Consider the following 26,997-nt stretch of genomic DNA (forward strand, 5'->3'; position numbering starts at 1 on the left):
GACTGAGTATGTACATCAGGTGAATTTGTTTTTCACAGAATTGCCCTAGGAGATGGTGTAGACATAACCATCAATGCTAATGAGCTTGTTGGCATAACGAGTTTTGCAGAAATTTCAATAAAAATGGTATTGTATTTTCTTAAGTTTATCTGCCTTAATTCATCAGCGTTCTCCCAATTGATACACATACATTCAGCCCTTTTTATTACTGACTGAACACGCATTCGTTTTTTCTATTGAAGTTTGTTAATGCAAAGCAGAATGTGATCCTACCAAATTGTTAAACATGTAGATCTTCAGTAAATTAATTAAAAGAGAAGCAAGTTATTTGGCTCGAAAAATCAGTAGAAAACAATGAAAGAAAAATGGCATTTACCTATGACCTTGTGGGGCGGAGAGGTAATCACTGGCTAGTTTATGAAAGCACTTGACAACATTTTGTAAAAATTGCGTCATTTGGCTTTCCCCAGCAGCTTTGGTTCCTTCCACAGATGCATGTAAGTGAGCTTTACAGTTTGGGAAGTTGATGTCCTTAGTACCAAAAAGAATATGTTTGAAAGACGGGCGTAAATATGCAGTTATATACAGTTTAAATGCTGTCACGGTACCTTGAGCTACAATTTGATGGGGAACTGGTAGCAGGCAGTGTTTGGGCACTACCCAGCAGCAGCAGCAAAGTAGAGAGCTGGTGGGTTTGCTGCTTGCCTGGAAGTCACATGGAGCTGGGATGGGAAGCACAGACTTCTGAGGTAACCCCTGAGGCCGAATACAGCAGAAGTCGGGGCTTTGCACGACCCCTGGGGCTGGGCTCCACGGCAGGCTCTGGCATGAGCTCCCAGCTCCAGTGGGGCCAGCCCCTGGGTTCCTCTCTTCTCAGCCTACCAAGCCTGGAACTCGGGTTTGGAGACGACTCTACTCTTCCATCCTCCGTGCTCAGGTGCGAGGGCTGTGATGAGCTCAGCAGTAACGTCCCGGCAGGAGACCCACAGGTGAGCATCACCCAGCCACCATGGCAGCCAGAGCACCCTTGAGACTGTGGGGGGATGTGGCCTGTGGGTGTCCACCTCAAAAAGGGCTGCGGTGAGGCCTCAGCCAGCCCCTGCCCCTCTCCCTCACTGCCATTGTGGAAAGAGCTGAGCACAGCTCAAAGGAAATGCTGTCCAGGACAGACCCTGGGAACAGCAAAGTTGTTTGTCACCCTCATAATTTTCTTAGGACTTTTTCTTTTCGTTCTCTTTTTAATTCAGGTTCCATCCTTTGGAGAAATATGAAGCATGAAAGGTCTGTGAGTGTGTGAGGAGACAGGCTGGGCATTGAAATTGTTCTTGACATATTGGATAAATGATCTAGAAAATAAGAGGGTTCAGTTCTATAAAGAAACCCCCAAAGGTGAAGTCCTCACCAACAGGTTTTGCCTTCGCCTTGAGCAGAAGTATGGATGATCCCACCCTGTGGCAGCAGCATGGCTTGGGTGACCAGGGGTGCAACATTTGCTGCCCAAAGCGGTGGGGATGGGGGCGAGACTCTGCAAGCCTTTGGCTGGGGGTTTTGGGGAGACCCTGCCCTTACAGCTGGGCACAGCCCATAAAGTCCCCAGGAGGACCATTATTTTGAGGAGTATCGCGGTTCATGGTGTTTTAGCAATACAGTGCTATAATTTTGAGACACTGAATACAAGCATTGCTGCATTTAACCTGTCGCCACAGCAGTACTCTTCTGCTTGCACTGCCACTGACCCCAATTCCTTGCTGCCCACAAGGTGGTTTATTGGTTTGTTTTGTGGGTTTTTTTTAAATCTATGCAGCTGCATATAGTTATGCCATAATATGTTTGCTTTTGAGCCTCAGTTACCAGTCACCAGTAACTGAGTGACTCAGATCCTTTAGCTATGTTTACCATTTACCAAATCTCCAAAGACACAATACAACTCACTAGTGACTGGATTTGCTCTGCTATCATGCCCCATCAGTTTTACAAGGGAAGGGGTTAAAACAAACAGGACCAAAATATAGTGCCAGAAAAAACACAGTGAAGTATTTCTCATGCTTCAAAATTCTTTTTTTTTCTTTTTACACTACAGATGCAATTTTTGATATAGGAACAAAATCCATAGTTTGGCAGACATTATAAACTATATCCCACCTGCCAATTATAAAAAACATCAGCTAAAGAGCATATGAAAACTAAACTGCCTTGGATAGGAGCCACTGTTCTGTTGCTGAGAAACTGAATCCAGTCCCTTCCCACAGTGAGCTGGGCAGCAGCTTCGGTTCCCCACTCGTGGAGGAGAAGGTTGGTGGGCAAACGGTGGCCGTGTGGCACCAACATGAATCCCTCAGTCCTGGGGCTGCCGTAACCCTCCCTGCTTCTGTTGCTGATGGAAACGGTGCAGGTGGCTCTGTCTGCTCCGGCTGAGCCCAGCTCCATGCCCTGGCAGTGAGGAGCCAGGGGACCCAGGGACCCGGCCAAACCCTGGAACCAAGAGCAGCCTGTGGGACCTGTGGGGCTGCCTCCAAATTGTGGGCTGAAAATTGCCACCCCTTGTTGCATGATGTGAAATGAGTTTGGGTGAATCACACTTTGTAGACCTCTGTAAACCAAGAGGTTTGTGTTTGTAACACCCATCAGCCTCATCCATCTCACCTTGCGGGGGCAACCCATGCCCCTCCGTGGCTAACCACGCTGGCGAAAGAGGCTGACGTGTTAGTCCTGTAAGAGAAGGCCAGTCAGGGAAGCATGACCATCAGTGGCGTTCAGCCATGGCCTTTGTGACAAGGACGGGAGGGAGGTTTGTGTTACCGGGTGAAGTCCCTGTCCCCAGAGAGCAGGGCTGTGGGTGACAGCCCGCCCCGCTCGCAGCAGGGTGGGTATCGGCACGGTGTCACAGGAAGGCTGCCCGGGGGCTTTGCACAATCCTGCCGGGGCACTATCAGTTAGATAAGCTGTGGGCATTATGGTCAGGTCAGGATAACCTGGGCAAAGTCAGCACAGACTGCAATAGCACCAGGTGCTGCCAGTGAATAAGGATAATAAGTAGTTTTTCTTACAGGATAGATATTTTGGCTTTAACTATATTTTAATACTTTTAAGCACTTGTTTCAAAAAGTACTTTTAGTGCATTCAGTTGGTGAAGTGAGAACAAAAGTAGTTGTGATGGGTTTGGCAATATTATCCGGCGCCTTGTCCCCAGCCCCCTCTCCCTCAAAGATTTTGAGTGTTTGATAAAAAGTTGATAACTCAACAAAATTCACTGTGCCTGTTAATAATTCTTCTATAAAAGCCGCACAATTTCCCTTGCAGTCTTCAGTCGCTTTTAGCATGAGGGGACTCATCCTGGCCCTGATGCTCGCCCTTGTGGGTAAGTCAAAGCTTTACCAGCACTGCTGAGCTGTGATGGCCACTGGGGTCCTGAGCAAACTGCATCTCCTTGGGGCCTTTCAGGGATATTTACAGCTCAGTGTGCTGAAGCCCTTGTACGATTTTGGCTGTAAACTATTAGATTTCTGTGCCTAAGCTTAGCAGCAGGGGAAGAGCCAGGCAAGCAGCAGCTAGCAAGTGGGGCTGGCATGGGCTTGGTGTCCTGGGGGTTTGGGGTGCACCCTGGGAGCCCATTACTGGTTATTTGCCAACCTTTAGCACACTGAGAAAATGAATAATAAATGTAAAGTGCCTACAGACATGAGGGGGTTTCTGACACATCCTTTTCTTTCCTCCCACGCAGGGGGCCAGAAGCAGGATCTCGGTAAGTGCGCTCCAACCCCAGCGAGCAGCTCCCACGCTGCCCTCCCCTACCGCCGTGCCTTGCCCACTGCTTGCACCCAGTTTTTGGCAGTAGCAGCCTCACCCTTCTTTGCTGGGATCATTCTTGTGAGTAACATCACAACAGCCATAGAAAAGGTAGTGTTTCTGTTACATTTTATTTTTCGATAGAGCCAGTTTTTCATACCGGCAAGACCTACCTGTATGGCTACGAGAGCTTCATCCTGCATGGGCTGCCCGGCAGAGGCCTGGCGATGGCGGGGGTAAGGCTGACCTGCAAGCTGGAGATCAGCCATGTGTCTCAAAGCGACCACCTTCTTCAGGTAAACCACCATGGGCATGGGAACCCCCTCACCCCCCCCAAATTATGTGGCTACAGATGTTCAGTTTATGCCTCCAGGCTGGTAAAATAAATGATAGTAAGATGTAGAGCACACACACAGGCTTAGGACCCTTCCCAGTGCCAAGATGATGCCGTAAGCCCAATGTCAGACCAAGCAGCTTCGCTCGGGCAGTGATGATTTCCCCATGATGCGCAGAGGGGCAGGGATGGGCACTGAACTTTGCACCCTGTACCCATGAGCTGTGCTAGGGGAGAGCCAATGGGACCACTGGAGTGTCTGCAGCTGTAGCCAAACTGCTTTGGGTTACGAGTATTGAATTACAGAAAGTGCCATAGGCTTCCTTGCAGCCTGAACATCTGCAGGAGGAAGCCAGAACTGCTCCAACTCTGCTGCCATCAGTACCTGAGCCCCCTTGACTAAAGGTGCCTTAGGTTCACCTCCATGTGGAAATATGGCAGCCAGCTGCTCTAAAGAAATGTCCTTAAGAGTTTTGCTAAAGTGACACTAAGCTTGAGTATGAAAATGGGAATTCAGGCATGAAATGTCCATATTTTTCAACCTGGTCCATAGCCTGAGAAAAGCTCTGTGCTTGAATTCAGGTATCACATGAGAAAGTCCCATCTGTCTCCTTTATCTTCCTTTTGATATTCTTCACATAGACATTAATTCAAATGTGAAGAATTCTAATGGTAATGCTTGTTCTTGGCATAATGATACCAGATCTGGAAGCGAAAAGATTAAACCAAACAGCTTAAAATACTGGCATGGAATGAAAGACCACAGAAAAGAGATCTAGGAGACACCACGTGGGGAGAAAGCTGTAAGAGGGCACTTAGCATTCTTCCTAGGAGTTTACTTAATCTGTAATCCTGTGCATATATTACTGAAACAGTGTGAAGGAATACTATTATCAAACTTCACACACTGCTGCAATTGCAGGCTCTGTGTAACCTTGCTAGAGCTGTTATAACGTTAGCAATTGTAAACAGTAGTCTTGAGTAGGATTTAGTTTGAGAAAACGTGACCAGAGGCAAGCCACCCTTGCAACATTGATTATCAATGCCTAAAATAAAGCAGAGCACTAAACCCACACCATTTCCCTCTATGCAGGAACATGTACTTTTACGTATGAGGGTAGGAGGTGTGCGTGTATGTGTATGTAACTAGATATGTATGTGCATGCAGGCACGCATTTCCCACTAGGTAGCAGTCAAGGACTTGTGCGCAAGCTTTACAGCTTGATAAACTCAAAATGATGACAGCCACTTCCAAAGAAAGAAACGTCAGCTCCTGCTGGGCCAACTCCTGTGCAAGGTCCTGCGGTCATCTCTGTTTCCCCATCAGCTGTGCTGCGGCTTTGGTGCTCTGGGATGTGCTGGATCTGGAGCAACAGCCAAAATAGCCCCCATGTGTTTAGGTAGGCAGCTCGAGCAATGGCTTGGCTGCCTTGCAGACTGAAGGGAGATCTCACTGGACATCCGGGGAAAACGGGAGAGTATCCTTTCTATACAGATTCCTGGCAGCTGGTGTTTCACTCACCCATCAAGCTTCACCAGACTTGCTGATGTTTTGAATGCTGCTTGCACAATTTCACTTTTCTGGCAGAAATTCTTCATGGAAATTGCATTTTCAAAGATGTTTTTTAGGCCCAGCACAGGAGTCCAATGAGGAAAACGTTTCCTGTGGTGTTGGACAAATGGCTTGTGTCCGGCCATGGATTGGAAGTGCCCAGCTTCCTTGTTATTGCACTATTTCAAACTGATGGTGAACAGGATGAATGTTTTCTTAATTTTGTTCACAGATCCGATCACCAAAGCTGGAAGAATTCAATGGTTTCTGGCCCACAGACCCCTTCACTCCATCTTCAAGACTCACAGACACCATTGCTGCATGCCTCAGCCAAGCCTTTAAGTTTGAATACACTGAGGGGAGGGTTGGAAGTATTTTCGCCCCTGAGGACTGTCCCATCCTGTGCACTAATCTAGTGAGAGGGATTCTGAACATGATGCAGATAACCATCAAAAAGTCACAAAATGTGTATGAACTACAGGAGGTTTGTTCTTTCCATTCTGATTTTACTTTTATTCTCATTTTACTGTTATGTAGTAATTTGCCTGTACATAGACTTCCCAGGCAATTTTCTTTGACCTATTTATTGCTGTTTCAGCTGCAAAGTTCACTGCGTTTAATCAATATTCACAGGCTGGGATTGAAGGCATCTGTCAAACCAGGTACGTTATCCAGGATGACAGCAAGAATAACCGTGCCACCATTTCCAAAAGCAAGGACCTGACCAACTGCCAGGAGAAAGCGGTGAAGAACATGGGAATGGCATACATCCGCCCCTGCCCCACCTGCCCCCTGGTACGAGCAGCACGGAGCCCTAATGCCACGCTCGGGCATAAGCCACTGCTAAACACTCACATATCACACTGATGCTAGTAGGGATTTTGGCTCATCTGTGCTAATTAACTTCCACCTGTTCTTATTTCTGAGTGGGTCTCTTTGCACTTCTAGAAAGTCAGAAACATCAAGGGCACGGTGATGTTCACCTACAAGATGAAGTATGATGACAGCGGGGCCTTGATGACATCTGCTACATCCAAGCAGGTGTACCAGGTCTCTCCCTTCAATGAACCCAACGGGGCAGCAGTCATGGAGGCAAGGTAGGCACTGTGCATGTCCTTAGCATAGCTGTGATGATTATCAGAGACAGAAGGAGATGCCTAAAACATATTTGCTGTTGATTTGAGAGTTAACAAGAAGCATCTGGCTTGTGGGCTGCAAAGGGCCAAGGCACCGTACATTCCTCAGGATGTCCTGCTAGGTACCATGTCCTGCCATTTGGGAGTTTTGCTGGATGAACAATCAGACTGGGACCTAACATCCTGAACCATTTGTCCAACCTCTCAGAGACTTTGGCAAACTCTAATGAAACCTCTTGCCAGTCCTGTGACATTTCCAGATAATCCTGAGCAATGCATAAACAGAGAAGTGCACGATCCACTTGTGCTCAATGCAATGGTCCTGCTGGGCACCCCTCAGTCTGCTCCAACCACTGCACGTGTCCTCCATGCACACAATGTGGTTAAAGGCTACTGATGCATTTCCTTCTTTCCCTTGAAGACAAGAACTGTCTTTGGTCGACATTAGAAGGACTCCCATCAGTGCACCAAAAACTCAACTGCAAAACCAGGGGAGTCTTCGTTATCATTTCTCAGGAGAGCTACTCCAGATGCCAATTCCTCTAATAAGGATTAGAAATCCAGATTTACAGGTATTAGAGGCTTACTTTTCATATTCTTCCATTATTTATGAGGTTAGCAGATTATCACATAACTATTTTAGACGTGGATGCTTCCAACCGTCTGTTTTTTCCCACAGTTAACAGAAACACTGCAGCAATTAGTTCAGAATAATGAGGAAGCAGCCACCAAAGAAGCTTCAATACAGTTCTTACGAATGGTCCAGCTTTTTCGTATAGTGACCCTTGATCAAATTGAGTCTTTGTGGGTGCAGTTTGCCAACGACCTTCCCTACAGGTAACTGTATTGCCTTCAGCCAGGATTTCTGATCAGAGGCATACTGGGCAATGGGGATAATGAATCCTCCTCTCCCTGGCAGGCATTGGTTTCTGAGTGCCATCTGCGCTGCTGGAGCTACTGACACATTCAGATTCCTGAAGCAAAAAATTCATGATGAGAAGCTGAACATCTGGGAAGCAGCTGCCACTCTCCCTCTCGCCTTCCATTTCGTTACACCCAACAAGCAAACCCTAGAAGTTGCCTCAGTGAGTACAGATCATTCTTCCTTCTATTTCCCTCTCGCTCCTTTTTAAAGGTGAATTCACAGCATTATAAATGAAAGATGCAACATATTTCCTTCTAAATTTGTAAAATGTGAGGTATTAACAAAAATGGGGAAAGCTTTAGAAAATGTTTCCAAACACTTGTTGCCAAAATTTTTTAATGGCTTTGTTATTTACTATTACATCCCACAAATCCTAAGAAAATTGCTATTGATTTCTTTTTGACAAAATAAAAATTAAAAAAAAATAGAACTCAAGAAAATAATATCATGTAACCAAAATCTAAGGTACATACAGTAAAACTGGAGCAAGTGCATTTACTTTTATTGTAGCTGAACGACTAGCATTAGATTTAACTTCTGAAAATATTTAGGAAAAATCCAAAGCAATTCTATCTATTTATTCCTCAAATGTAACTTCCACTAAATACCAGCTCTAGTTACTAGAAACAATAAAGACTACTACTTCTTCTGCAGACTTTTCTGACCTGTCCCCAAATCCAGAAAGCACCAATGCTTCGAATAATTGTTTACCTGGGATACGGTAGCATGGTAAATAAATACTGTGCTCAGACTTCACTTTGTCCAAATGAACTTCTTCAGGTAGGTGGCTGTCATTTCTTATTCGTAAGGGGTGAAGAAATTTGTAAAATGCCTGTAATTTAGCTCTGACAATGCTGGCAATTAGGTAACTCACTGTTTACGTGCCTCACTCTTAGCTGTGATTGCCTGCAAAATTGCGAAGGGAGAATGAAACACTGAGCTGATGCCTTTGAAAAATCTGGTCTTAACAGTTCAGAATTTCAAATGTAAGTGGTAGAAGCTCATGGGGATAATGGATCCTGTAAACAACCTGAAACTGAGTTTAGGTATGACAAATTTCAGATTAAAGCAAAATAATTATGATTCTTCTCTCTACTTTTACATTAGGTAGTGTGTACTTAAAAAAATCTATTAAAAAGGCACTAAAGTGTGAACACAAGCAAAGCTCTATATATGTCATAGGTTAGGGCTTCCAAAGAGGCCCTGCTACATAATTACATATCACTGTCAGAAATATTCAGGACATTGTCCTCGGACTACGCAGCTCTGGCCCCTTTCTCAGAAGGAGCACAGCACTGAGATGGGCTGCTGCTGTTTGACATGTTTAAACCTTCCAAAAAAGAGTGAAACAAAGCCAAGCCACCAGAAGGGTAATTTGTCTCTTCAGAACAGCAAAACTGTTTAAGTAAACTTGCTATCGCTATAGGAAGTGAAAAATATGCAAGTGTAATCCTGCAGCTGTGCAGACCCTGGGGGCTGCAGGCTGGCAGGGCTGGTGGAGGTGCCCCAGGGAACCACTGAACCCAGTGTCAGCTCGGGGCTGCTCTTGGTGCAGGCATCCACCTAGGATTGTCTCCTACACTCGGCCTCAGGTGCAATTTAAAATCAATTACAACACGGTGTAAGGAGAAAACCAAGTTTGCCTGTATGTTTGACGTCTGGGATCCTGATAATGGTGGTGATATTTTTCCTGGGAGAAAAATCTGAAAAGCTTTACTCGGGGCTCTGCCCTGAGTTGTTTTGCTTGCTATGGCGATGTATATTTTCATGCATTATTACAAGATTGTTACCTGATAAGATGAACACAGTCTGTTGTGTTTTCAGCCACTCCACGACCTTGCTACTGAAGCCACCAGCAAAGGTGATGCCAAAGACATGGCCTTGGCCCTGAAAGCCATTGGCAATGCAGGAGAGCCGGCCAGCATCAAACGCATCCTGAAGTTTTTGCCAACATTTTCGCCGGCTGCAGCTTCATTACCAAATAGAATTCATGTTGATGCCTTGTTGGCCTTGAGGAAAATTGCCAGAAAAGACCTTGTAAAAGTAAGTGAAATTCTTATTTAAAAAATGTCTTAGAGCGTATGATTTGGGTTGACTTAGTGATTCAGGAATAATAAAGCCATCACATAATGTTAGCAACTCTGGGCAGACTTCTCAGTTACTGGTCTTCCTCTTGTCCTACAAATTCCTGACACCACCTCATCCGTGTTGATATCCTGAGAAAGATGTTGCTTTGGTCACTGTAACACTGGGTCCATTTCTAATGGCTGTTTCTTCCAGGCCTGTTCACTGTGCACCCAGCAATATCTTGATTTTCAGTGACAGGTCCCACACTCAAGTCTCTGGTTTGGGTTTTGTTCTCCATTCACTGCAGAACACACATGCATGGTTTAGGAACCACTTCTTGCTGAGAAGTTATGAGGTACTTACAGGTTGTATCTTCTTTCTCTAGGTAAGGGAGATCTCCCTCCAGGTCTTTATGGACAACGCACTTGCTCCTAACATCCGAATGGTGGCTTGTGTTGTCCTCTTCGAAACTAAGCCTGGTCTTACAACTGTAACAGCTATGGCCAGCTCGATGCTGACGGAACCCAGCTTACAAGTAGCCAGTTTCACATACTCACACATGAAGGCTTTGGCAGTAGGCAGGATCCCACAGCTCTATAATCTGTAAGTAGAGGAAGAAGTATATTTTTAAGTAGCAAATGGTGATTTTTTTTCCTTGCAGTTTTCTAAGAATTTGGTCACAGTTGACTATCTTCATATGACTTTAACTCTTTATTACTCAGATCTGCTGCTTGCAACATTGCCATTAAACTACTGAGCCCCAGACTTGACAGGCTGAGCTACCGTTACAGCAAGGTCATGCATGTTGGTGATTATTCCTGTGAGTACCAGGTGCCCTGCTCACCGCTTCCGCTTGCATAGCCAAAGGCCTCTGTTTTGTTCCATGATTTTCATCCAAAATCCAAACACGGGCTGTGAGATTAGTGCACTCTTGAAATTGAAAAAGCACAAGAGCTTTTCTAAGATGCAAAATGCCCTGAGGGTGTTCTACTGCTCTCTGGGTATCTGCTGGGGAAAGCAGTGCCTGCACATGGATTTAGGCCTCCTTCTTCAGTCACTGTGGCTGTGTTGACTCTGCACTAGAACAAAGCTCTCCTCTTGAAGCTGCAAACTTGAGGACCTGTGGGGCTGAATCCTGGCAGAACCCCTTGTGATCTACCACAGCATGTACCTGAGGTAGCTTACATGTACCAGACACCTCGGAGACCCTAACCAAAATCTCTGCTGCTTTTTATTCCTATGATAGCCGAGTATCAGGCTGGTGCCATTTGGAGGGTCTACCTAATGAACAGTCCCAGCACCATGTTTCCATCTGATATAATCACAAAAGTAAGAGGATATTATGCAAATACTGCAACGGATATTATTGAGGTAAATATTTAATTAAAACAGCCAGCTAGATCCAAGCCAGTTACAGATAGTATTACTTGTTAAGCCATTTGGACTGTGATGTAGTGTTTAACTGCATCTCTGCCTGTGAAGGTGGATGTGGAAGAGAAAATTTAGAAAATGATTATGATTTTGCTTGGGCTTCTTTTATTTGGGCTTCTTGACATATACATTCATTGATGAATGCATTCAGCACAGGCATGAAAATCTAGGAGAGCAGAGGCAAGCTCACCCAGCAGAACATTCATCTGCCTACCTGAAGTTGCATGGCATCTAGGGTATTTTGCATAAGTACACGGAAATAGCATCTGAAATTAAATTTCAGCCAGCAGTGCAGCTAAGGCAGCATGAAGCTCCATGTAACAGCATGCAGGCTTCTTGGGCAAGCTTAGCAGCCTGGGATGAGCTCTGCGCTGCCCTAAAATTATCCCTGCTGATTAATTCAAAGCTGGCTCAGCACGTCCTCAGCATCCACAGCCGTAGCCCGCAGTCATCTGCCAGGTAGACATGGCCTTATAAGTGCAATGGCTTCATGCAGTATGTATTTAGAGCAGCCTCAGTGAGTGTGATACTAAGTACAAAGGTTTTCCTGATCTCTCATCTACTTGGGCTGTGACACCTGACTCTGTTTCCTACAGGTGGCTCTCCAGTCACAAAGCCTAACCGAGCTTATCAGGAAGAAAAATATTCCCTTTGCCGAGTATGATACATACAAGACACTGAAGGAACTTGGTAAAACGGTATGTCTCTGTGGGCCCTTCTGACCTGCTTGTAATACACGGTTCCTGCCAGCACCGGGGTTGCATCACCCACTCACCGAGCCGTCCCTTTGATGTTTCCGTGAGAAAGGAGTCGGTCAGCCTGTTTGGTCACGGAAAGATGTACTTACATTGTATTTTCACTGTCAACAGATGCTACCTTTTCCTTCAACATGTGTCAGCCCTTAATGTACAGTACAAAAGGTGATGATGACACTGGTAGCCAAAATTCATGTGTTTTAAAGTGTATGTTAAAACACAGTAAGTGGTTGCGCTTCTCTTTTAAAATGATTCTTGAATAAGAGTTTTGTCTATGAGTCCTTAGGTGTCGCCCACTACTTACAGCATTATCAATTATAACTACCTAGAAATTATCAATTCCTTACCTCATCCCTTACGTGGGAAAATTCCCACTGAAGTCAGTTATGCAACATAAGAAAGGCCACATTGGTTCAGACCTGTAAGATGTCTATTAGTTTTTGTCTAAGGAACCGTGGTTAGAGTGCTTCAGATGGGATCTACTCTTTGCTGATACATTACTGTCTTTGAAGTAACATTATCTGCTGCTTTTCTTTCTCCCCACCTCTCCTTAACACTGCAGCTTCTGGGATGGAAAGAACTGCCTCCTGAAGACCCTCTGATGTCTGCTTATGTCAAAATATTGGGCCAAGAGATCGCCTTTGTTGACATTGATAAAGATGCCATTCAGCAGACCATGACGGTACTGACAAGGCTGGTTTTTTGTCTGTGATGCTGAATAATTTCCCTTTCTCGTCTTTTCTTATGTACTTACCCAACCTATTTCTCTGTTTTCAGAGCCTCACTGGATCATCAAACTGGCAGCCGGTGGTGAAAAAAGTGGTGGAAGAGGTCCAGCGAGGCATTTCAGGCCAATGGACCCTGCCAGCAATGGTGGCCGAGCTGCGGCACATTGTCCCCACAGTGGTCGGTGTGCCGCTGGAGCTCAGTCTGTGTGGCACCATGCTGGCCCAGGCTGCAGCCGACGGTGAGCTTGGGATGCCAAACTGAGCAGTTCAATAATTGTGGGTCTGAAATTAAATCTCTCCATAAACTTGAAAAATACTCTTGTAATGTGGAAATATCAGTGTTCAGCTACCTCCAAAGGGTTGGAGAAGTAATTAGTATGTTTCACCCTGGACATATTTGTGTAACACTGGTTTGGACTAGCGATCCTTAAATTATCATGTAAACTATTTCAAAATGTAAAAGCAGTGCCCATGTGTTAACTGCTATGCTTATTGAAAACATTGTATCTCCAGCATTTATTGCTTCTCTGTTCATATAATTCCTGTTTGTCTTTTGCAGTGCGTATACAGATGTCACCACCATTATCTGACAATTTTAGACCTTCACAGTTGTTGGAAACCAACACGGATATTCATGCTGACATCAAGCCAAAGTAAAAATTACATATATTTTCACGTACACACACAAGCATTTATATTTATATTTGAAATAGATATGTGATCGCATGTTGTTATATAGGGGTCTTGTCCCACATTTGGTATGGCTGTGCTAGTCCAGAGCAGTGAAGATGTGAGAAAGAAACACAATCACCTGATGCTTTACGTCCCTGCAAAAGCAGCAACATGCACTGTACCCCACAGGATGCTGTGCTGCTCTGCCGTTGCTAAAAATGCTCACTTTTGTATCTGTTCAGTGACTAAATATACTAAGCTGTGACGATATATTTGCTTATGTATGAAAAGGTTTTACAAGTTCAACATAGAATCTCATCAGTGCCAGGGACAAGCTGGGGGGATTTGAAGAGGTCAAGGGAAATGCTTCTGGATCCGCAAAAGCAAATGCAACAGTACTAATAACAATAATAGTAATAATTATCATAATAATAGTGATAATAAAAAACTAGACATAATCTGAAGGTAGAAGAGATTCTGGCATCAGCTTTTCCTCGAGCAATGTATCAGTAACAAAGCAGTGAGAGGGTCCATGTTAGCTTTGTTTATCAGATAAATCCCTTCGTCTTTTCCAGTGGCACTTCAGCTTCTTTTTCTATCATGTTATATGATACATCTCTTTATCCATCAGTAGTGCCTCTTACAATAAAAAGAACAGCATGAAAATGCAATTTTGCATTTCAAAGTTAAATATGTGCATATTAATCTGTAATTATGCATGGTTTTATTTCCACTCTTTCAGGGCATATTTTCATATGATTGCAATGATGGGGATTAATACACAATACTTTCAGAGTGGTCTTGAATTTCATGCAGAGCTCAGTGCCAACACTACAATGAAATTTGATGCCAGGATAAATATGAAAGAGAAAAATCTGAAGCTTGAAATGCCTCCCTGCCGTCAGGAGGTTGAGCTCGCAGCTGTGAGGTACTGAAGAGCTTGTTCCATTTTGCCTGTTATGTGTTACTGATTGTGAACTCCTTGTTAGAAAATCATGAACATACAATTCTTTGTTAGGCTCTGCCGTACCTTGGCAGCCACATAAAGCTTGGTATTGTCTTTTTTGCACCAGCAAAGACAGGTAAGCAAAATCAGATGCTATTTGTGTGCCATTTATCACCTCCACAGGAGTGAAGTTTATGCTATTTCAAGAAATATGGAAAAAGTAGATTCCGAAAAGAAATCCCACCTTGTCCCTGAAGGAGAAGTACCAAGTATCTCCGACCAGGCATTTCAGTCATCAGAAAGATCTTCAGGACCTGGCAGCTGGAAGGTGAGGAGGCCTCTCACTGTATTGCAGACAGGTAGAGAGCAGACAGCTCATCAGAGAGTTGAGAACCCCCAAGACAACAGCTGGCTAACCAGGTCACAAACACAGAAACTGTGAGATCCAACAGGTGCCTGACATGTCCCAAACCAAGCCTCACATAAGTCCCAATGGGTTCAAGACATGATCACTCACAGTCCACTTGTTCTCGCCATCTCATGCAGGGAGGGTTGCTTTGACAGCATGCCTTCCTACTTCTTTACAGTCATGGGGACGGTGTGTGAAAGCCATATCCTTTGTACAATATCCCTTTTTTTTCCAAGCCAGAGCAATGTGGAAAAGATAGCTCTTTGGCAGGATATACATTCTTCTTCCCGAATCCTGAGGTAACCCCTGCAGTGGATTGCAGAAGCCCATTCTCTTATGTGCTCTTGGGCTTCTGAGGCTGGTGTGGGAACAGTAGGTTGACTTGCAACAGGAGGCCTAGTAGCACAAAACTGATGCAGAGAAATAGCCCCTCCAAAGAGCCCTGCAGGTTCTCGTTGGAAAATATGTTTGTGAAACACTGCCTGAGAGCAGGAGAGCTGTCCTCTTCCACAGAGCACTTTGGAGGAAACCCCACTGCTTCCAGTGCTTGGATCTCTAATTTTAAGCAGTGCTTTCTCACTTAGGCAGGACTGTCATCATTCTCTTCATGAGTAGGAGGAAAGATTTTAGATGCTGTGACAATTTTTTGTGGAAAATATCTTTATTTGCCATATTTTTGTTTAATGCAGCAAAGTAATATTCCTAGTGTGATATCCAAAGGATACCAGCAAGATTCAGAAGAGGCACATCACAACAGAGTCAGAGGAAGATTTTATGCACGCATCTTCTGTAGAAAATTTGAGAGTTTGGGATGTTCTGCTTGTCTCAGCCTAAAGTCACGAAATTCTGCTTTCTTAAGAAAAACCTATCTGCACAAATTAGTTGGAGAACTTGAAGCCAAAATAGTTTTGAAGCCAGGTACGGTCATGACAACAAGCTTTTCTGTCACTCTGTGAATGTTGCTCAAGCAGCACGACCCTGGAATGTAAGTATTTTGACTTTAGTTCACACAGATGCTGATATTGACAAAATACAGCTGGAGATTCAGGCAGGATCCAAAGCAGCTTCCAAAATAACTGATGTAGCAAGCTCAGGGTCTAAGGAAGAGGACGAGCCATCTCTGTACGAGAACATACAAGCTAAACTGAAGAAGATTCTAGGCATTGAAAATGTATTCAAGGTAAGAAACTTTGAGCATCAGAGAAGAATATTTTCCTACTGATTAAGCCAGGGGTTTCCAGTGTGGAAAACTGGCATGGGAAAACAAGGTTTTTGGCTGGGAGGAATGGGTCTAGGTGAGTTCTGGTGCAGCTTCTGCAGTGAGTGGGGCCAGGAAGTTGTATTTCCTTGAAAGCCTGTGGTGAGCAGCTTGCCTGACACCCAGAGCAATGTTACAGAATAAGCTATAAATTCATAAAGCTTTGAACTGTTTTTGGAGGTTGCAAATAAAACACGGCACCGTAAGAAACGGATTCACATGGAAGAAAAGACTGCGGTTACAGACCTCTGGGCAGTGCCCAGTGCAACCCCCCTCTCCAGTTCATCCTCTTCCTCCACTGCTTCCTCTGCTGATGGCAAAGACCCTGGAAATGAACACAAGAAAGATGAAATAAGGCAATCTGGGAAGCAGCCTGGCAGCAGCAAGAGCAGCAGCAGGAGCAGCAGTGTCAGCTCTGCTAGCAGTAAAATCTGCAGCAGCAGTGAAGACCACTCTGGAGCCAGGCACTGCAGTGGGGACAGTGAATATTCCAACCCACAGGTAATTCTCCTAGGCTGAACCTTTTTATATTTCTTGTAGTGAATGGTTTTGTACATCAGGAAATTGTGCCCATAGAGCTTGGGCCAAAGAAAGAGAAAACAGTCTGTTGAGGGTGGTTGCTCGCTGCAGGATGGAGATAGCCACCTAGCAGAGCTTTCTCCCCTTTTTAACCTCTCTGGTTCTCTGAAGCATTTCAGTTCAGAAGTTTCACATTTCAGAAGATTTCAGTTTAAAATGTTTAAAAAAGATAATTTTATTTTGCCTTTTTTCCATGCTCAATACTGAACTTGTTAATGCATTTGTCAAAAGTTAGTTCCTTATCTTCTCTTAGATCTTCTTACACACTACCTGTTTTCACAGGCAAATCTACCTGTTTACCAGCTTTGGTTCAAGCCAGCAGATGAACAGGTACATTTACTGCTTGTACTGTGAGCAGGGCCTACAACTGCTCTCACCAGCTTTGCTGCAATTAGAGCTTAGTTCTCTGAGAATAAAAATATGATAAATTAATTCTCTAAGAACTTCCAATGGTAAATAACTTGCTTCAAGGTGATTCTGTGTTTTTGCAGGACCCAGGAAGGGAAGTCCTGAATAGCAGCATCACCTCCTCATCTTCTTCAGCTGGTGATGAAGGCATCTCTAGAGCCATGTCTCAGGTGAGTGTCTTAATCTACAAGAAATAAAAACATTCACTTTGGATTTCCAGTTATTGCATGTCTATAACAGAATAGGGAAAATATGGTGATTTAGCATATTAGACAATATAGAGAAAGAAAATAAATGGTTCCCTGTTTTACAAAGGTGAACACAGTGGATAGCTATTGAATACTTTTTTAAGATTCACTACTACTGTAATTAGTTCTTCGCTACTGTAATTAATGAAACTGGAATGTATTGCTGTATATGTTGAAATTTGTGTTACTCAGTAAATAATTCACTATAAAAATGAGAACTTTACAAGTGCTGACCTGCTTGAACAGAAGCTGGTTTCAGGTATATTTTTCATTGCATAGATCTCTGTAAAAGTTCAGGACTTGACTCTGTCACTCTTTTGTTCATTAGGTCTTCACCGCCAAGTACTTCTGTTCATGTTAGCAGGACCATACAAGGCATTTGACAAGACCTTGGTTTTGCAGTAATGCTCCAACTTTGAGAGCAATCCAGGTGTTTATTCAGAAATGACTATATGGTCCACAGTTAATGGTACCTGGTCCTTCTCTAAGAACTATTGTTGATGGAATCTGAAGCAGATTTCACCAAAGGAAAATTTCATACATTTCAGACAATGACCTGCATGCCTACAAAATAGTAAACCTTACCTTGCTGAGGCACCCCCTCTGCACCAGCAGCTCTCAGCTGTTAGTGCAAGCAGCTTGTGGAAAAAAGGCAACCAGATCTACCTTCTCCCCGACTCATTTCCATGTAACTTGAATTCACCTCTCTTGTCCATCTTTTTATGACATTACTACTTTCACAGAGTCAATCACAGAATCACATGGGGTTGGAAGGGACCTCTGGAGATCATCTAGTCCAACCCCCCAGCTTTCCTGAACTCTTCCCAGTCTACCCCAATGCTCTCAGCATATACACCTTCCCCAACCACAGCCTTGCTCTTGCCCCATTTTCCCCTAAGCCTTTGCCAGCTCTGTCTTGCCTAATCCTTCTGTGGGTCTCTGTCACTCGGACCTGGCAGCACAGGGAGGACCTGCTGCCCCACGGCTCATCCCACCTGCAGCTCTTCCCTGGCCAGGTGGGAATTCCTGCCCCACAGCTCAGGTAGGGCAGTCACAGCCAGAGCAGATGCTGTTGTCGGGCACAAGGCTCTGACTTTGATCAGGGCCATGTGTGGCTCCTCGTGCGAGTACCACAGTTTGGACTGCACTGAACAGATCCCTCTGTCAACACAAATTATCACAGTTTTAAACAGGAGGCTAAATGAAGTTTATCAAAAAGACTATTAGCTAAACTACAGGTTGGTGAGGGAGCAGTGCTGAGCTGGGTAATATTGGTTCTTTGTACAGTAAGGTCCTGCTCTATACTTCCTTTTGCTAGACTGAAATTACTTTACAAAAAGATTCCCAACGCTACTGTTTTACTCACATAGGTCACAACAGCTCTCCCTTGAAAGACTGTGGCAATACTGCATATGAACTGAATAGATCAAGCGATGATCTATGATGTTGTCCCATACTTTACATAAAAAGATTTTTTGAGTTAAATTTTTCCTTTACAATTGCTTTTTTCTATGGTTTTAATATAGCAATTTTAATGCTTTTTTTTTTTATGTCTTGGGTCCCTATTTCCTCTCTGCTGACTTAAGCCTAAATTCTTGGGAGACAGCAAGCCACCAGTACTGGCTGCAGTCCTTCGTGCCATCCACAGAGACGGGCAGCCGACGGGATTAAAGCTCATACTGTACACGGATACACAGCCCATGAGATCGAGGACACAGGTGTTTGTCTCAAGCATCACAGGATCAAGTAGATGGAAACTCTGTGCTGATGCTTCAGTAATAAATTCCCATAAAGCACTGGTAAGTTTAAAATAATGATCAGCTCACGTACTTGAAATATAACGATCTGACTATTTTTTATACAAAAATATATATATTCCTCTCTACTAGGGTTATCTTAAATGGGGTAGAGATTGCCAGGACTACCAGATTGCTACTCAGATTGCAACAGGGCAATTTGCTGCTTATCCAGCTATGCAGATGAAGCTGAAGTGGTCAAAAGTACCTTCAATAGTCCGAACAACTGCAAGATGGTGAGATTTTACTTTAGTTTTTGGAAGTACCTGTGTCAACGCTCCAGATAATTAAGGATTCAGTTCTGCAATTTCTGGGCTGGAAAAATTCCCCTTAGTCAATATGATATTATAAAATCAGATTACACGTCTGTTTTTTCTGTGTATTCCCTCCCTCAAAGCATAGCGCATTTTAGTTTGGGGGAAAACCTCTTGAAACAAAGGGGAAGATGGGATTCACCTAATTGTAAACTTTTAATTTAAAGTGCCTTATTTAGGAAACTAGTCTCCTGATGCTTCCTAATCGATGGAGGCTCAGAGCAGAAGCCTAACCTTGGTTCTCTGAAGGAGTCTGTCTCTTACTGACTGTACAAGGAGAGCAATTTCCTAATGTAGGCACCTTATCTCCAGCTTCTGAAGAAGGTGATACAAACACTTCCTATAAGGCTTATTGCACACTAAACAACAAATGTTGTGTGACTGTAAGAAAACTGTAACTGCTGGATTCATTTCACATATGTGTCTACCCATATACATATAGTATCTATTGTATTCATTCATTCATTGTATTCATACATGCGTTTGCCCGCAATAACAGAGATCCATACCAAAGCCTAATCTTTTTTCATAGTGCTATCAAAATACAGACACATACAACAACTCAGTTACATAAATATGCATGCAACACAAGCTTTCATGTTAAAGGGATAAAGGTGATTTGGTTAACAGATGTCTACTGAAGAGGATAATTTTTTATAAGAGATTGAATTACCTGAAGTGTTGTTATCTGCCCTTATTATAGGGATGAATCCATCCAATTGACTATCCTGGAGCAAAGCCGTAGAACTCAGCTTTGTTCTGCTCTGAGATTATGTCTTTTTATTTTCTGTATTTCTCTATTTGAGTCCCAAGACTGTAATGGAATCTCATCACAGAGATCCTTCTGTCAACCCATTGACAATTTCAGTGGGTGAAGAATCCTTGCTAAAAGTTACCACCGCAGGACTGCCACATTAATAGGAGGTCATCTATTTCTTACCATTTTGTACTTCAGTTTTTATGTAACCAGTGCCTACTTTTTAACTCTGAATGTGTCTAGAACAAGTTGATTCTGCTTTTCTTCTCATATCACTCTGCCATCCAGTCTCCTGAAGACTGTTTCACCCATTCACAGTTAAAATCTGCCTGCCTCTTCTCCCATATACAACACCATGCATTACCAAACCCTGGGATAAACTGTGTCTAACACAGAATGCATATTGTTTTATGGGGGTATTTTGGTGTGAACAAATGATAACCATTTTTTTTCCAAGATGGATCATTTTAATCACTTACTTCTTTTCCAGGTTATACTCATTTCTTCCAGGAGCTGCATATGTGCTTGGATATTCCCAAAGGCAACAGCGCGGTCCCTCTCACCAGGCAACCTTGGTTATGGCTCTGACATCTCCAAGAACCTGTGATGTGGTCCTCAAGCTACCTGAGGTAACTATTGCCACTGTCTTTTATCCTGGAGCATTCAGTACTTATGAAATCAAAGGTTAACAGCTTTTTTTACCCACTGGTTCAGGGTTTTTGTTTTTTTTTTTTTAAATTTATCGACCTAAAAAAAAGTTCCCATCACAAGGACATCATACTCATACAGTTGGTTCCATTACGAAAATATCTTACAACAAATTTCTCTTCCTCATGTCACATGTAAACACATGAAATAAGAATCAGGTTATAAAACAACCATCATGATTGATAGCACATTAACAATAACTTATTAAATAGACCAGTCCTCCCCAGATCTTCAGGAAGACAATAGATACTCCTGTGTCCTGGAAAAGATAATAAAACCAGGCATGGTAGCCAAAGAGCAGGCCTCAACATATAGGCAAGGAGATGGTGTGCATCTTGGGTAAGGAAACTGTTCAAACTGTGAACAAATGCGATGTACAACTCCCCCGAAAGATGCAGATTGGTGAATATCAAACTTCATTTACAGCACTGCTATTCTATAGATTGAAGATGTGTCAATCTGTAGAGGTAGAGCTATTTCATGCTGTAGACAGAGGATGTGACCTATTTTTAGCTCTGACCTAAATCTAGATTCTAATTTAGATTCAGTCAGTACAGTACTCTTTGAACATTACAGGAAACTCTTTGAACATTACAGGAAAACGCCATCTCATCTCTGCACTGTATTTTGCATTTACATTCATGTTTGTTTTCTGACTGATTTTCAGCTCACAATTTACGACAGAGCCATCAGGCTTCCCCTGCCATTCCCTTCAAGCCCAGGTACACCGATTTCAGCACTACCATCCCCTGAACGGAATGTCTTTTCCCAAGCAACACTTTCAGTCATTGAAAACCTTAAAGGTCAGCAATTAACTACCTGCACAAGCATTGATTGGCTTTGCAGATTTTGTAAATATGACTTGTACTTTCGACATAACTTGAAATTATTTTACATTCACTTAAAAAAGCCAGTTGGACTTCAGACAGAAATAAACCCATCTATAAGAAAATCGTGAGGCTGCAAAGATGTAAAGAAAAGGAAATTTATATTAGTAAGATTAAATACTCACTTCCACGCCAAACAGTGATTCCAAATGCATCCATTCCCAAATGCATCTTTTTCAGCTTCACTGCAGAGATTGCTCGTGAAGAAAAAATCATTAGAAATTTTATGAGTGGGATATCTAAGTTACCTTAGATTTGGGGTGCTCTGCTTGATTACTGCTGTTATGTAGAAGCTAAAACAACTTCAAAAGTATACCCATTAATTTCACCTCCTGCACTTGATTTTGAAGGGATTATTATTTCATTAATGCTGTATTAAGAGTTAATCACATTATACTTATTTATGGTAAATTTTAAGTCAAAAAGCTTTATGTAATCCTGGGATAAGGAGTCACAGTCACACTTTGCTTGAAACCAGTGGGTTAATATCATACCTATGCATATTTCTTTGGTAAACACTAACACTATTCTGTATTAATTAAAATTGCTGTAAAATAATTTCTAATCGGAGATAGTAGGATTTCCAACAAAATTCCATTACAGTGAAAAAGGGAGAAGTTTCCTCTACTGTGGCTATTTTTCCACCCCATCTCCTAAGTATTTCTAATCCTGTTTATTACTCAATAATCATAGCAGCATTTTAGTGCATTCCCTTCAATGCTAATGATACGTGAATTGTTAACAACATTTCAGAAATCCCTTTGACTGCAACAAAGTTACAAAAGCCAAAAGGCAACAGAGAGTTTCACCAGCACCAGCCACCAGCAGAATTTATCTCAAACAATGATTTAATCATGATGGGTTGCACCGTTGTCTGGGGACTGGCAAAGTGTTGCTCTCATGTTACCACAAATCCAGTATTTCATCTGAAGGAATCATTTTGCTTTTACGTGGGAATAAGTAAAACCAGAAAATGGTGTTGTTTTTTTTAAATTACAAATCTAAAATAGACTGTCTTATATAAAGTATAAAAGGCGTGGTTTTGACTGTTTTGGTTTTTTTTTCAGCTCGTTGCTCAATTTTCCAAAATACAATCACAACCTTCAATGGAGTTGAATTTAACTATTCAATGCCTACAAATTGCTACCATGTCTTGGTGCAGGACTGTAGTCCAGAACTGAAATTCTTGGTGATGATGAAAAGACTTGAAGAGTCTGCTGACCTTATAGCAATAAATGTCAGGCTCGCCAGCCAGTAAGTGATTGCAAACTTAATGACAAATAGATGTCAAGGTGAATATGCTATTAATGTGAAGACCAGACTGTTAGGGCAGATTGGTACTAGCATAAGACTCATGCAAAAGTTACTGATGTCAATGGAAAGATTTCTAGGAATGTCACTGGGATTTGGGACTTTAAAAGTGCTTCTGAAATATATCTGAGGTTCACAGTAACCTAAAGTCTTTACTCCCCAAAATTCTTCATTAATTTGTTAGCATTTAACCATCTCATTTCAATTCTTAGTAATTAGGTACACACATAAACTATAAATCCAGAAGGGACTACTGTAATCATTCAGTCTGGCCTCCTATACTAAACTAATAATTAGAACTAATTACCACCCACAATCATCTCAGCAGAGATGTTGAGAAGTGGACATAGCTAAAAAGGGAATTACTTATCCCAGATTAGAGGCACTCTCTTATGTCACCCCTTAGTTGGTGCACAATATTCTAATCTATTTGAAATTAATTTAAGACACTCTTTGTTTCATCTTGGAGCAATCACCTCTGCCATCACAGGTCCTTCTTTAAAAGTATAGTCTGATACTCTAAATTGTATGGGATTATGCATACCAAAATCATTGTAGTGAGTATTCTTCAAAGCACATAAATAGGCTTTGATCTGTAAGGTTTCATTACAAGTAATTATTTATTTCTGAAAATTGTGTGCCTAACTGTGCCATAATGTTAGAGAAACAAAAGAGAAACTAGTATTCCCTGCACCTGTTTTGTGGAAGAACAGAAGGATGCTTGTTTTACAGATTCTGTCTTTTGTGATAAAGACATTCCTCATCAATGTATCATTCCTGATCATTTCACACAACTGTATGATGTGCTTTTGATGTGCTTGAGCTTCATATTTCTTCATTAGAGCAAACACTGCTCTGAAGAAAATACTACAATACACAGAGTACTCAGGCTGTAAGAGAACCGCCGGAGGGAATCCAATCTTCCTTTGAAATGTAAAGCACCTTCAATTTATGTGAACGTAATAGCAATTGCATTGTTCTGCAGCAAGGGTCCCTGTAGCCTGGTGTCCTCCTGCCTGAACTGTGGCCACAAGTAGACACACAGAGAGGCGTAAAGCCAGGGAAAGGTGTATTGTGACCACTCCTGGCACACTTTCCTGGTTGCTTTCAGTTTTCCTCCCAAAGGGTTGCAGGTCATTCATGCCAGAATGACATGAGCATCCTGCAGTGTTGGTTCTACCAGGACTAGAAATTGTGAGCTGAGGAGGGTGAAGGAGAAGCATTTGTTTATACTCATTTCCTTTACTTCAAGTGAGGTTGACATGTATGTTTCCAATGGACTCATCCAGTTGAAGATTAATGGTGTTCAAGCCCCAACAGATGTTCCATACACATCTAACTCTGGTAAGAGACCCATCTTTATATTTTGTTTAATCTTTTCTGATTGTTTGAAGAAGGAGAGGACACGATCCTGCAAACACCTCTCAAGATAAAGATCGCTCTAATTTGAGAAACAATTAGTTGATTTTAACTTACCTTCACACTAGCTTTCATAGGCGATGGCAAGAAAGATGAGCGAAGAAAGAATGTTGTTCACATGTATTTTTGCACAAACCAAATAATGCAGGGCTGTGGTACCCTGTGCTGTGGTCTCTGTGGTACCCAGAGACCCACAGAACAAGCTTCAAGATGTCCCCTGGCCATGGCCACCCTTGTCACAGGGCTTCGGCTTGTTCTAGGGCAGGAACAAGACCAGGAGATGGTCTTTCTCATTTTCCCCATCTTTTTCAAGTGATTTCAAGTACATTAGAGCCTGCATTAAGTCCCCAGGAATTTAACAACTGGTTCAGGTTGGACTCTAAACAATACCTTCCTTTTAAAAGAAATCCCTTTTTGCTTTTCTGTTGCAGATGCAAGCATGCTGATCAGCAAGGAAAAGGAAGGCCTGTCACTAAAAGCCCCAGATTATGGCATAGATAAACTATATTATGATGGGCATAGACTTAAGGTATCTTTTTAAATTATTTTCAGCTGTTTTATTTTTAGAAGGGAAACATTTAAGTGCATCTTTTTTTATTTCCACAAAGATTCAGGTTGCTTTCTGGATGGCTGGAAAAACATGTGGTATTTGTGGAAAATATGATGCTGAGAAGGAAAGGGAATATCAAATGCCCAGTGGGTATTTAGCTAAAGATGCAGTGAGTTTTGGTCAGTCCTGGATCATCTCAGAAGACCCCTGTGCTGGAGGTACTAAGATTCTAACATATATCAATGTCGTTGCCTTTGACTAATTAATTAGTCACATGAATAGATGATTTACATTAATTGCAGCACAATCATCTTATTTTTCACTATTTTTGTGATCAGTGGCCATAGATTAAAGAAAAAAAATCTGTTTTTTCTGAGTTTGGTAGTTTACTGCAAGTTCTGATTTTGTTGCATTTTTATATCAACTTCTTATGCTCTATGCAGTTACCTGAAGTTTGTGTATTCCAGATGAAATTATAAACTTAAAACTCCCTAAGATGCTAAGTTAGTATGAAAAGTAGTTAGTTTGACTGTTGACAAATGACGTTTTATGTCATCCTTTATAGTTTCATTCTTTTTTTTTTCATTCTGTTATTTCCGGGCTTTTACTTTCCCAGAAAATAAAATTAAATTAAAATCTAGCCCTGGCTATCAAACTAGAGCGCAAACTTTGAGGTGGGAAATACCTGCTTTAATTTTCTCAGGCTGAAGATGAGCTCTTCAGCCTGGGAATGATAGTTCTTACCATCTGGGTCCTGTATAAAAACAACCGCATGAGGGTACTGATAACATTAGGGCGCAGCGCATTTTGTGTGGAACCCAATGCTCTGGGAAAATGGTGACATTTTTGGAATATATTCTTAGATTAAGTTCCCCTGGGGGAACTGGTCCATGAAAGCCTGGATCGCAGAGGCTTAAGGCCTAAGCAATGCAGCCACGGCAAGGCGGGCGTGATGCTAGGCACAGTACAGAATTGGATATACGGATGTCTAAGAGCCACGACTGTCCCAAAATGAAGTTTTGGTACGGTTGAGTGTCAGCTGACCAAAGTTTTTCTAGGTATCTTTTTGGATTTGGACACCTGTGTCCTACCTAGACCCTATTTGGCAAGCCTCTGTCCTTGGGACTGTGCTCCACATGCCCGATTCTCTCACAGCCTTAGCCACTGACAGAAACCCAACTCACTTCAACCAATTTAGTTTCACGTAGCTTGCGTCACTTGGTACATCCCTTGGTCTTCCTTGCTGCTAATTGTACGAATTAAGTCCAAAAAGTTACTTATGTAAATTCTGTAGGTGCTTTAAGAGAATTCATGTTTTACAGCTTGTAAGCTGCAGCGCAAATTTGTCAAAATTGAGAAGCCAGTTGCGTTTGAGAAGGCGGCAGCAAAATGCTTCTCCGTGGAGCCAGTCCTACACTGCGTCGAAGGCTGTTCAGCCACCAGGACCGTTCCCGTCTCCGTGGGCTTCCACTGTGTGCCACTGGGTGAGTCTGCAGAACGGGTGCTTGTGCACAACACAACCCGTGTGTCCCGCTGCCATTCTGTGAAAAACCGTGAGGTTGACCATACCAGTAACGCTAGCACCTCGATGTATAAAAACCCCCTCGCACCGCCTCTGTTTTCCTCTTTTTCTCCCTATTTACAGACTCCGCTCTCGACCTGGAAGGCCAGACGAGGCTAGGCCAGAAGTCCGAGGACGTCGTGAGCACGGTTTCTGCTCACACGGCGTGCTCCTGTCACCAGCAGCCGTGCCCGGCGTGACGCCCCGCTTCCAGACTCCCCTCGCTTCTGGCCCCCAGTGCCAGCCCGCGACCTGCTGACAGGGCTGGCCTGGGCACTGCGGACAAGGCCCCGTTCCCTCAGGAGAGCCTTTTTCTCTGGTTATTTTGAGATCTTGAAAATGGTTCTGGACACCTTTCGCCGGGTTTTGGTCTCTGAATAAACCGTTGCTCTGTAAAAGCCGCCACTCGAGATCCTTTCTCCCGGAACGAGCGGTTCCCTGCAGGCGGGGCGCCCCCCTG

General features: G+C 43.0%; 1 protein-coding gene across 1 annotated transcript; it reads left to right on the forward strand.

Annotated features, from left to right (window-relative positions):
* Positions 1-3,318: 3,318 nt before the first annotated feature.
* On the forward strand, positions 3,319-26,737 carry LOC141467098 (vitellogenin-2-like). Its single transcript, XM_074151417.1, has 35 exons — positions 3,319-3,358; positions 3,722-3,742; positions 3,931-4,082; positions 5,905-6,156; positions 6,306-6,467; positions 6,621-6,769; positions 7,230-7,380; positions 7,488-7,645; positions 7,728-7,893; positions 8,388-8,513; positions 9,558-9,776; positions 10,186-10,403; positions 10,523-10,620; positions 11,047-11,171; positions 11,828-11,929; positions 12,549-12,668; positions 12,764-12,953; positions 13,274-13,367; positions 14,129-14,314; positions 14,516-14,660; positions 15,431-15,659; positions 15,746-15,921; positions 16,180-16,500; positions 16,861-16,908; positions 17,070-17,156; positions 18,821-19,033; positions 19,124-19,266; positions 20,592-20,730; positions 21,477-21,612; positions 22,764-22,950; positions 24,260-24,351; positions 24,858-24,955; positions 25,035-25,194; positions 26,299-26,460; positions 26,622-26,737. Exons 1-35 carry the CDS (start codon positions 3,319-3,321, stop codon positions 26,735-26,737), a joined length of 5,181 nt encoding a protein of 1,726 aa, XP_074007518.1.
* Positions 26,738-26,997: the final 260 nt, after the last annotated feature.

The sequence above is a fragment of the Numenius arquata genome, chromosome 8 (genome assembly GCF_964106895.1).
Source record: "Numenius arquata chromosome 8, bNumArq3.hap1.1, whole genome shotgun sequence".
NCBI classification, from domain to species: domain Eukaryota; kingdom Metazoa; phylum Chordata; class Aves; order Charadriiformes; family Scolopacidae; genus Numenius; species Numenius arquata.

What these genes read in the sequence shown, in the direction of transcription:
- LOC141467098 (XM_074151417.1), top strand. Translation starts at nt 3,319, where the DNA reads ATGAGGGGACTCATCCTGGCCCTGATGCTCGCCCTTGTGG. An exon ending in CAGGACCTGGCAGCTGGAAG is followed by an intron (nt 14,661 to 15,430) that starts GTGAGGAGGCCT and finishes TGTTTAATGCAG; the next exon opens with CAAAGTAATATTCCTAGTGT. An exon ending in GCATTGAAAATGTATTCAAG is followed by an intron (nt 15,922 to 16,179) that starts GTAAGAAACTTT and finishes CTGTTTTTGGAG; the next exon opens with GTTGCAAATAAAACACGGCA.